We start from the raw sequence: 12371 nt of genomic DNA on the forward strand, positions 1-12371 counted from the left end.
TTGTGCATTTGCATTGAAAAAAGAAACTTTGTAAATAAAAGAGGCATGGTGGGTTGTCTGAAAAAGATTCAGAGGCTTATTACAAATTGGATATGTTTCATCAAGATGATGACCGTGAAGCTTGATTTCATTTTTAGCTGTATTTATGAAAGGCATAGTTCCCAGTACTAGGAAGGTCAATATATTATTCTGTTGTACTCTGCCCTGGGCAGTCTATACCCAGAAATCAAGGTGTCACAATTTAGGAATGAAATTGGTAAGCTGACGAGGATCTATAGGAAGATGACAGTGTTGGTGAAGTGCTTGTGTTCTTGCTATAGGATAATCACTTGAAGAAACTGGTTATGTTTAGCCTGGAGAAGAGACTTAGAAGGGATATAACATGTCTGACTCTGTATTACTTATCTCCAAAAGGCAGTTTGGAGAAGTGGTAGAAATCACAGAGAAATCGACTTAGGTTTAATGCAAGGAAAACCTTCCTAGGAATTAGTGCTATCTAAAAGAGGAATGAGCTTCCTTGGGTGAGTGGATTTTCCATCACTAGTGTCTGCAAGCCAAGGTTGAATCCCTCCTTGTCTTATATGTTGCTGAGAGCATTCATTCTAAGATATGAACTGGACAAGATGACCTCTAAGCCATGACCTTTCAACCTTTACATTCTGTACCCTCCAAGATTTTCTTAGGCATAGAGACTTCCCTTGCTTCCTTTTAGTTCTTTGAATTCTCTGCTCTTGACCATAAAACTCAATTTACCAGGTCAGCTAGGTGGCCCTGGACTCAGGAGGACCTGAGTTCAAATCCAGCCTCAGACACTTGCCACTTACTAGCTGTGTGACCCTGGGCCAGTCACTTAACTCCAATTGTCTCACCAAAAAACAAAAACAAAAACAACCTAACTCAATCTACCAACACTTTTCTTTTTCTTTGGTGAAGCAGTTGGGGTTAAGTGACTTGCCCAGGGTCACACAGCTAGTAAGTGTTAAGTTTCTGGGGCTGGATTTGAACTCAGGTCCTCCTGAATCCAGGGCTGGTGCTCTATCCACTCCGTCACCTAGCTGCCCCTACCAACACTTTTTAGAACTAATTACTGGTATCTCTCCTTGTAAAATGGTTTCTCTTATTATTTTTACCCCTATTTTCAGCACTTATTTCATTTTGGAAGTGATACTAGGGTAAAGCCTGAGCAATACAGATGAATCTTTCAGAGAAACAATTATGGGTATTCCTACATGTGTAGATACATATATACTAATATCGCTGACAGCATAATAAAGTGAAAAGAGCAATAGATTTAGAATCAGAGGACCTGAATTTTAATACTAGCCCTGCCATTTACTGCCTTGGAAAATGGGAAATCCCTTAACCTTTAGTTTCTTCATTTGTAAAATGAACAGTGTGATACAGCTCATGAAGAAGGGGTATCCCAGATAGAGCATTAGACTTGAAATCAGAAGATGTGGGTTTGATTCTCCGCGTCAGTGTATGTCACAAATCCTGATAGTATGCAGTGTTCACACATTGTGGTTGTTGGAAAAAAAAAAATACATCATTGGGTTGCCAACTTGCCTCCCAACATAAGCTCAAGTGTTTCTTAGGCAGTCCATACACGATCTCTAGGCCTCTAAGCTGAGCCTGTGCAGCATGGTAGAAGCTATTAGAACTTGAACTGTATTTGGCATAGTCTTCCAGAGTCTCAACTTAGCTTTCAGACCACAGAGAGACTGTAGTGGAGGAGCAGCCACCACAGCCACAATAACAGTGTCATTTAAACAGGTATAATTTCCTTTGAGCATCTACAGAGGGCATCAGATCTGAAAAGGGATAATTCTCCTTATAATATATAGCATTATGATGAAGACCTTGTCAAACAGGCCCAAATCTACTTATGAGTCAGCAAAAGAGGGATTCATATCTGTATAAAGAGCTTAGGATAATAGGTATGGACCTGGAAGGGATCTTACTGAATTTGTTATTGCATAACTATTACCAGTAGTCCTGAAATGAATTGGGTGTTCAGTAATAACCTTCCGAGTCCAACAGAAATCTGGCATTCGTATACAGGTTTCCTGGCCACGTGGCAAGTGTTACAGAAAGAGAATTTCTAAGATATTCAGACAAAGTCATATAGATTCAATGTAGTTGTACCTTTATAAGCATTTTACCAGCCCACACACTGTATAAGTAGGATCTTTTTAAATTTAAAAAATTTTTCATAATAATTGTTGGCATTTCTATAATGTTTTAAGGTTTGCAAAAACACTTTCCAAATGATATCTCATTTGTGCCTCACTGCAGTTTACTTCCGTGTTGGGAGTAAAGAAACTGAGGCCTCAGGGAGGTTAAATTACTTCTCTAAGATCAAACAACTAGTAAGTGTTAGAGGGGAAATTCTAATTCAGGGCTTGCCTATATTCCCAGTTCACATTCTTTCCATTATACCATATTGCCTCTTGCATATAACATCACTGGAAAATCCGAGTTATCTTTCTTGTTTATTTTTCTTAGGTCCTTCACATTTCCTCCAGCAAACTCTATTGAATTGTTTCATCCGGTGGGTGAAAAAGACCCTGGATTCTTAAAGGATATGACAGCTGAACACACACAGTTCTGCTGGTCCCATGTATTAAGAAAGCCTTTCGGTTTGAACTCGGTCTTATACAGATTTCTTTCATAAGGATTACCCTATTTATTTCAGAGATGCTCGACTCTAGACGCCTGACATCTAGAAGATGACCTTTTTTTTTAGCTACAGAATTCACATAGCTATTTATCAAGGCATAGAGGAGTTGCCCTCTGTTTTAGTGGAGAGGATGTCCACAGTAGTGAAATAATGGATATTTTAAAAAGTGGGAAAAATTGCATTTATGATTTCTAATGATTTAATCAATTTTCTGATTGTAAAGTAATTATATTATTTTTAATTAAACAAAATGAGGATAACATTTTTCTGTTCATAGGAATCATTACATATTAAAGATGATGGAGAATATGTATATGGCCTTCTCAGAAATAGAAACAATTGCAGAGCTCTTTATAATCCTTATGATATTCAAGTGGTTTCTACAAATGAAGCTAGAACCTGCCAAGAATTTTGGGTTATTACAGCTTCATTTGTCTCAAAGGTAATGCATCTTGCTGGACAATTAATGTGTTCATAATCAATTTAAGAAAATATATCTATGGTTGAATTTGATGAATCAGTTGTCTTTTAGACAACTCTAGCAATAGTAGAAGCATAAGGAATGTAAATACCTTTAATCAGTCCATCAACAAGCAGTTGTGCTTTCTATATGCTAAGCACTATACTAAGAATTCCCTGGCACTGTAAATTTTCAAAAGAATTTAAAATAATTAAAACCTCAAAACAGTTATATACAAAATTGGTATATACAAGATACATGCAGAATAAATGGAGAGAAGGATCAAGTGGTAGACAGGGGAATGGGAAAGGCCTAAGGTGTTGTCTGAGTTAAGTCTTGAAGGAAGGGATGTCTCTGGCCTCCCAAGATGGGGAGGTAAAGCTTTCCTTGAATGTGAGAGAACCTGTGCAAAGGCACAGATGGAATGTTATATGTAAAGAACAGCAAGTAGGATGGTATCACTGGATCTTGGACTGTGTGGTGTGGGAAGTGTGAGAAGACTGGAAAGGTGGTAGGGAGGGGCTGCTTTTAAAGAACCTTATATGCCAAGCTGAGGACTTTGTCTCTGATCCTGAAGATCAGTTTATTGAGTAGAGGGATGTGACATAGTCAAACCTAAGATTTAGGAGAATCCTTTTGGCAACTGCTTGGATAATGGGGAGGGGAGAGACTTGAGGCAGGGAGATCTGTTAGATGGCTTTCGCATTCCCTTTCCAGTTACATTGCTGAGTCTTGAGGACTTTCCATTATGGCTCAGCTGCTCTCCTACCCTGGACTGTGCCTGGGACCTTCTTACCCTGCAATAATCTTCTGCTATGCCATTCCCCTTCTCCCATTGGTATGTTTCTCTGGGGGCTTCCTATTTGGGGATTGGACCCAGACTGGCCCTGCTTTATTCCCTCCTGGCTATGCTTCTGACTCTAAGGACTTTGCCACTATGCAGGCACGAGTACTTCCCATCCCCTCCCTCTCTTTTTTACATATTATCTTATTCCCATTAGAATATAAGTTCCTTAAAGATATCTTTCTTTTTCCTTCTGTTTTTTTCTAAGTTCTTAGCACAGTGCCTGGCACATAGTAAATACTTAATAAATGTTTGTTACCTACCTATGTAGGTAGTGAGAAGTGCTGAGGGCCTGAGGTAAGGTGATAGCTGTGTGAGTAGAGAAGAGAAGATATTTAAGAGAAATGTTAAGGTAGAAAAAAATAATGTTTCACAGCTCATTGAAGTGGTAAATGAATGAGTGAGGAACTGAGGATAACATTGGAGTTGGAAGAGCCTGGATGGTGGTGCCCTTGTTAGTGATAAGAAAGCCCAGTAGAGTGGAGGGTTTGAGAGCAAAGATAATGAGTTGTGTTTGGGGCATTTTGAGTTTGAGATAACTAACTACAAGACATCCAGTTCAAAATGTCTTATAGGTAGTTGGGAATGTGGGAGTAGAGCTCAGAGGAGAGACTAGGGCTTTGTATCTGTACCTTTATCTATATCTGGACCTGTACAGATGCATATGGGATTGCTAAAATTGTATAGAGAAAAGAAGGTCCAGTACAGAGCTTTGAGGGTGGAGGCACCCACAGCATGGGAATGTAGTAGGGATAAAGCTTTAAAAAGGAAAGAGACTAAGTAGGATATGTCAGGCTAATAGATGAAAAAAACCCCAAGAAATCAGTGTCATGAAACCCCAAAGGGTGTGTCCAGGGGAAGGTAGTCAACAGTGTCAGATGTTGCAGAGAGATCCAGAAGGGCATCAAGAAGCAACCTATCAAGATCTCTTCTCAGCCTCTTGTTCTGGTAATCAAGAGATTACCAGTGACTTTAGAAAAAGACTTTCAGTAGAATGATGAGGTTGGAAGTCAAATTGCAGAAGGTTCAGAAGAGAGTGAGAGCAGAGGAAGTAGAAGCAGTGGGTATAGCCATTTTTTCCAGGGAATTTAAAAGAAAAGTGGTAGAATTAATTGAGGAATGGAAGAGATTTGGACATTTTTGTAAGTGGCAGGGAAGGATCCAGTAGATAGGGAGAGATTAAAGATTAGAGTGAAAGTTAGATTCATGGCAATCTACTAGAGAAATGGGAAGGGAAGAGATCTAGGGTTCATATTGAGAGACTGACCTTTGTAAGGAGTTTTTATCAGAGACTAAAGTAAAGGCAATGGGGTTAGATAAAACCCCATTAGATAGATAGCATTCATTAAGTGCTTATTATGTGCCAAATGCTGTGATATATGGGATGATTTGAGAGGAATATGAGGTAGGGAAAAGGAAGGAAAAGCGGTCTATAGTAGATAACCTGAATTTTTTCAGTATAAAATGTGAGGGAAAGTGTTCATTCAATAGACAAGGATAATGGAGCAATTACAAAAGATAAAATAGGGAACTTTGATTTTATGAAACTAAAAAGCTTATGTACAGATAAAATGAACACACCTGGAATAATAAACAAGGGTCAAATGGGAAAAAATATTTGTATGAAATTTCTCTGATGAGGGCTTGGTATCCAAAATATGTGTGTGTGGGGGTATGTATGTATATACATACATATAACACACACATATGTATGTATATTTGCACATACATATATGCGTATATGTGTATATAAGAGTAATGGCTATTCTTCAAATAGGTCAAAGGATATGAACAGTTTCAAAAGAAGAATTGCAAAGTATTGGCAACTACATGAAAAAATGTTCTAATACAAGCTTGTTAAACTGTAGGTCTTGACCCCATATGGGATCATGTAACTAAATGTGGGGGTTGCAAAAAATTTAGCAACAATAAAATACCTATATACCTGGGGTGGTGTAAAAATTTCTCTGGCGAAAAGGGGTTACAAGTGGGAAAAGTTTAAGAAGCCCTGCTCTGAATTAATAATAACAAGATAAATGCACATTTTGGAGTATATGGGGACTTTTTATCTATGGCTTCCTTGGTAGTAGTAGGCCTCCACCAGTTGTGGACAACCATGGATCAGCGCCATGAAGAGCCACAGGCCACAGTGTGGCTGTGTAGTCCAATACAGGAGCCACAGCTCCTGAGTGACCTATAACCAGTAACTGCCACATCCTGTGTTGTATCTACCCCATGAGGAGTGACTTCCTTGGTAATGGAATCTCTTTCAAAAGGAAGGACATTTTGGGGCAGCTAGGTGGTGCAATGGATAAAATACCAGCCTTGGATTCAGGAGCCTGAGTTCAAATCCTGCCTCAGACACTTGACACTTACTAGCTGTGTGACCCTGGGCAAGTCACTTAACCCCCATTGCCCCACCAAAAAAGGGACATTTTCATTACTTTATTTGCATAATTCAAAATTGTTTTACAAAATGGTTGCATCATTTCTCAGCTCCACCAACAATATACCAGTGTGCCTATCATTCCACAACCCCTCCAAAATTTACTTATTGCTATTTTTTATCATCCAGTTTGAGATGTCTAGTGAGTAGTTGGAAATATAAGACTGGAGATTGAGAGGTTAGGGACTGGAAAAAATAGAAATAAGAATTATCTGCATTGAGACCTTTGCGATAGTAAAGAATTGGAAATAAAACAAATGCCTATCTACTTCTAATTACTGGAATGGGTTATTTATGAAGACAAGTTTTAGGGGGTTTATGTTTACTAAGATTTTTTTGAAGTATGCAATATAAGAGATGACTTGAAATGGACAAGTGTATAAAACTTTCATTACTACTTAAATTCATAATTTCCTCAATTCCATGTGAATAAGTACTTTTCCCTTCATTTAAATTTTCCTTTAAACAAAATCAGAACTTTGTTCTTTATTTTTCAGGTTACTCGAGTAGGTAAGAGAGAAGAAGTAGAAATGACACCTGTCATGGAATGGCTCGTGGAAAGAAATCACTTCATTGCATTTCATAAATTTTCTTTCTTTTCCAAATTCCGGTAAGACAAATAAAAGAGTGCCTTTATTCATGCAAAGCTATGCAACTTCCTAGAAAATGGAGAAGACTGAGCAACTAGATTCTAATATAGTAACACATAATTTGACTACTGTTTGCCATGAGCTGGGGTTATGGGATTTGCAGTCAGAAAGGACCCTAGATAGTATTTGTTCCATGATTCTCAGCTAAAAGGTAAGAAAATTGTACTCTGAAAATGTAAAGTGACCTGCTCAGTATCACACAGATAAAGAACCAAGTTAGAGCCTGACTTCAGACCCTACCCACTCTTTAATAGCTATTTAATATAAATTTATTTTCCAAATAATTTAAGGCTTCTGCCTTTCGCCATGGAAAATTATAATCACTTCTATTAGAAATCTTTGAAAATTATACCTTTTCTTATTAAAAAACACGACCATTAATTGTACTGTGACATATTACATTTTCATGACAGTATTCTCAGAAAATACTAGGTATATAGGACCTTGTTTCTCTGCTAAATATTTACAGAATATAAAAAAAGTCTAGAAAAGTGGCAAGGGGTCAGGTAATGAAGGGACTGTAAAAGCCAAACAAAGGATTTTATATTTGTGTTGTACTGTATTGCAATAGTTCTGGTAGAGGTAATGACAGCCTAGTGGCAGTGTATATAAGAGGTGCTATGAAGATAGAATTAAGATTTGGCAACAGATTGGATATTGGAAGTAAGTGAGAGACTAAGGAGTCAAGGGTGACAGCTAGCTTATGAGGTGGGATGATGATGAGGATGGTAGCCTTAACCGTAATGAAGCATTTAGGAAGAGGGGATTGGGGGCTTGGGGAGATAATGAGTTCCATTTGGACATGTTGATTTTGAGGTGTCTACAGGTTGTCTAGTTTGAGATGTACAGTGAGAAGTTGGAAATATAGGACTGGAGATTGAGAGGTTAGGGATTGGAAAAATAGAAATAAGAATCATCTGCATTGAGATGATAATTGAATTCATGGGAGCTAATATAGGAAATCTATAGGAAATGAGGGAGAGTTTGCTCAGTCTCCAAGAATAGAGGTGATTCTATCTCAGGTTTAGAATCAATATAGAGTTGATAAGGAAACAGGCTAAAAAAATAGCTAACTGAAACTTTCAAGCTTACTCTGATTTAGGTCTTTACAAAATGGCATTTTGTTTAAAGTACTAGTATTTAAAATTATAAATCCAACTATCTTCAAATGTTTCAGAACATATTTCCATGATAAATATATCATAATTTTTTTCTAATTGTTATTGTGGGTTTTTTCCTGGTGCCCTCCTTCTTTAAAAAAGTTAATCATTAAAAATTGACTATACAATTTTCTCTTGAAAAAATATCTTCTAACTCATAAAACTAAAAGGCTAATAGATTATATGATACAAAGAAAATGCTAATCATCACTGTATATTTTAAACCAGTTATCAAAGTTTATTTATAGGAAAAAATTGCACATTGTATATTTCACTGGGTCTTGTGAAGACACTGATACATGACTGTGTCCCCTATTTGACAATGTGTTAAAAGTCTTGTGGGATTTTTAGTTACTTGAACTTAGAATTATAGCAACACTTTGAATAGATTAATAGTAATATGGTCTAGGGTATTTACAAATATTAATAGGCCTTAACTTAGAGATGTTTAAGATGTAACTCTAGTCCATTCTACCTAAGGTACGTTTCTTCTTTCAGAATAAGAAAATCATTTATCACCTGGAAAAACAATGTTAAAAGAAGTAAAACAGACAAGAGCAAGTAAATATTCATATAAATGATGTTTGTGAAAGTTTCAAAAGGAAAACACATTTTAAACTGTAAGATTGAAACAGATGTAAATGACTTTTAATTAATACAGTCATAGAATTAAAAAGGACTTTGGAAAGTAATTTAGTCTGTCACTTTTATGTGCCTTTAGGGCAGTGATTTTAAGCCATCTTTAATGACCTTTAAATCATATTGCTTTCTTGAAACATTATGGGGTATAATAGAATCACAGATCTATAAAAAACCTTAATTATCCCTTGGTCATTGGCTGAGTGAATAAACATTTAAGCAATCCAAGATTGTTGATCTTATTTTGAAATACTTCCATGATTAGAGAGTCTATAACTTTCCCTGATAACTCAATTTATTACTAGTCACCCTGTGATTAAGAAATCTTTCCTTATACTAAATTGAATTTTCTTTTGAAACAAGCTAAGCCCATTTCCTCTCATTTAATTTGCTTTAGAAAAGGCAAAGAAGTGATTTGCATTTTCCTTATAACTCAGTATACTTGAAGAAATTCCCAAGAATCTCAGAATTTCAGGGTTTGGAGACATCTAGCCCAAACAACACACAGACAAGAATCTTTCCTCTTGGTATACCTGACAGGTAGTTGCTTGAAGAACTCCAATTAGAGGAGCTTAAAGTAAATTGGACTTTTGGGGTGGTTTTCTTTGATATCAAGTCTAAATTTTCCTCTTTTCAGATTACACACTTTACTCCTGGTTCTGCCTTTTGGATCCAAGAAGTACAAATCTCATAAATCTTTTATTCAAGACAGTGATATCCCCCTCAGTCTTCTCTTAATCAGACTAAATATCCCCTGTTTCTTCAACCAAACTTCATTTTTCTTGATCTTGAGACCCCCTCAACCGTTCTGGGTACCCTCCTTTGGATACTGTACAGTTTATGAATGGCTGAATGAATTAAAAAGCATTTATTAAGTGATTATTATATTGCCCTCTCCAAGGACATCAGTGACTTCCTTTGTAATCACCAAATCTAATGAACTCTGTCAATCCTCATCTTACCCTCTCTATAGCATTTGACAGCTGGTGACTATACCTTTTTCTAGAAGGATACTTTCTCCTCAGACTCTAGAGACACAATATTCTCCGGGTTAGCCCCACCTCTCTACTACTCATCTCTCTCTCTCTCCTTCACTAACTCCTCTTCATCTTAACTCTCTAATGTGGAAGTTCCCCAAGTTTTGATCCTCAGCCCCTTTTTGCTACTTTGGCAACATTATTTACTCCAGTGGTCCCAGCTACCACTTTTATGCAGATGACTCTCAAATACGAGGCTCCAGACCTGCCCCTTAAACTGCCTACAGGATATCTCTGCCTGGATAACCCATTGGCATCTCAAGTCAGCATGGCCCAAATCTAGCACCACTTTCCTTCTTCTCATTTCTGACTTCACTATTTCTGACTATCTTCCACATATGAATAGTTAATGAAATCTTTTGCTCTTCCTTATGTCTCTCTCACTTTTGCTTGGCATTCAACAGCCCTCATATTCTGATACCTCCCCGACCTTTCCAATTTCTTCTGCTTTGTCCATTGGGTATGTCCTAAGCTTCTTGGTGTGAGAAATACGTATTAATATCTTGTGGGACCCAGATATTTCCCCTTCTTTCTTAGTCTTTTCTCCCTCCCCCACTCAAGGTCTAAGTTCTCCTTGAAAGTAAGATTTATCTGGATCAAACCAGATCCAAGCTCACAAAGAAGGCTTGGGTAGAGATAGATAGTTTTGTCTAGATAGTCTAAGGACATTACTGATGAAATTAAACCATACCTAGATGGAAACTATTTTGCCCTGACCAGCATGGGGAGGGAGGTGTCATATTCTTTCTCTGATGTCATTCCTGGACTTCATCTTAATATAACCCACCTCCAATCATGTCAGCCAATTAGACTTGAATGATGTTAACCAATCAGATTTGATTGCTGTGTGATGGACCTCCTATAGATGGAGGTGTGTATGAACGGAGACCTGACCACCATGAAGGGTCTTTGGTCTGAGACAGACAGCCAAAGGACTTCCTTTTATTAATATCCTTCTAACATATTAATAAAATTATTAAACTATCCAGAAACTATATCTCTCATATTTTTAATTGTCACACTGGGCTGTACCTCAAATACATTCTTAACTGTTGAATTCCTGCCTGTACTTCAAAAGCCCACTCAGATTTCTCCTCTGTTATAAAGCTTTCCATCATGTGTCCTGTTGATAATGGTATTTCCCTCTAAGATTTCATGTAGTACTTAGTTTTTAACTTTTCCTTGTCCTTCCTATATATTAGTTATAAATATAATTAGAATTATACTTATCTTTTCATAGGTTTTATACACAAATCTTCTCCTTCCTCCCATTTCCCTGTTCCCTGACTGTGAGCTGAGACCAGGGACCATGCTTCATGCCTTGGCTAACCTTTTTGTATTTTTCACTTCATATCTCACTCAGTGCCCATGATAAACACTCAATAAAAGTGATTTTTAAAATTGAATAGTTGTGCTTTGTTTAAATAGTTGTGTAAGCAGAACATGGTTTTAGCTGTCCTTATTGATCTCAACTCCTTTGTATTTCAGATAGACAGTTTTGATAGAGCACCCCTATCTACGCTCTAACCCTCTTGGTAACAGACATGCATTCCCCAAACAGAAAATCTGTTTGACTATAGAGTTCTAAGGCAAAAGCAAAAAGCCCCAGAGCCACTGAAAATTTGAACATGGTGGACAATAATAATGCCACTTTAAATTTTAACCAAAAACTCACTTGAAACAGATTATTCTAGTTGACTCTAAATTGGTATAATTAACATTATTTTAATAAATGAGTTTTGTGATAATTTCTAAAATTCCAGATTGATATTGTACAAGAAACTTTTTTGGGCTGATAAATTATATCAAAGATGTTTGTTTCAAATACGGAACCTTTGTGAAAATGCAAGTGACCTTAAAAAAGGCAGACTCAGGGAGGATAATCCCTCTGCAATCCTTCTGGTTAAGGTGAGTAAAAAATATTATACCTTAAAGTAAATATATAAAAATTTTATAAAATAATTGCACTGAAATTTTTGATTCAGAGAAATATACAATCTTACATTCTAGTGCTAGATAAATAATTTAATCTGGTCCTTCCTCCCTTTTGTCAGGCACCTTAAACATCCCAATGAGGAGCTACACTTTTAATATTTTCCTATTAAATTTTTCCTAAATTTTAACCTATGTGCCATGCTTCTGCTTAAGCCTATTATTTTATACTGTGCTCATTGGGGATGGATGGAGAATAATTGTCTACCATTACTTTTATATAATTCTTAATTATACTATAATTTAATGAGTTTTAACATTATAATAATAATAATAATAATAATAATAATAATGATAATAATAGCTAACATATACTGCTTTAAGGTTTGCAGAATGCTTTAATATACCATCTCATTTTATCCTCACAACCTAGTAAGATAGAAGCCCCCATTTGATAAGTAGAGAAACTGAATCTGAAAGAGGGTAAGTGAATTGCTGTTTCACACAACTAGTAAGTGTCAGA

At 36.6% G+C, this 12371-nt stretch overlaps 1 protein-coding gene across 1 annotated transcript in view; it reads left to right on the forward strand.

Moving 5' to 3' along the window:
- Positions 1-12371, forward strand: part of DNAH14 (dynein axonemal heavy chain 14) — a 362777-nt gene that overhangs the window by 19723 nt on the left and 330683 nt on the right. Inside the window, 4 exon segments of the mRNA XM_044003178.1 lie at positions 2958-3122; positions 6928-7040; positions 8739-8801; positions 11680-11824. Of these exon segments, the coding sequence (XP_043859113.1) occupies positions 2958-3122; positions 6928-7040; positions 8739-8801; positions 11680-11824 (486 nt within the window).

This window comes from Dromiciops gliroides, chromosome 4 (genome assembly GCF_019393635.1).
Source record: "Dromiciops gliroides isolate mDroGli1 chromosome 4, mDroGli1.pri, whole genome shotgun sequence".
In the NCBI taxonomy this organism is placed as follows: domain Eukaryota; kingdom Metazoa; phylum Chordata; class Mammalia; order Microbiotheria; family Microbiotheriidae; genus Dromiciops; species Dromiciops gliroides.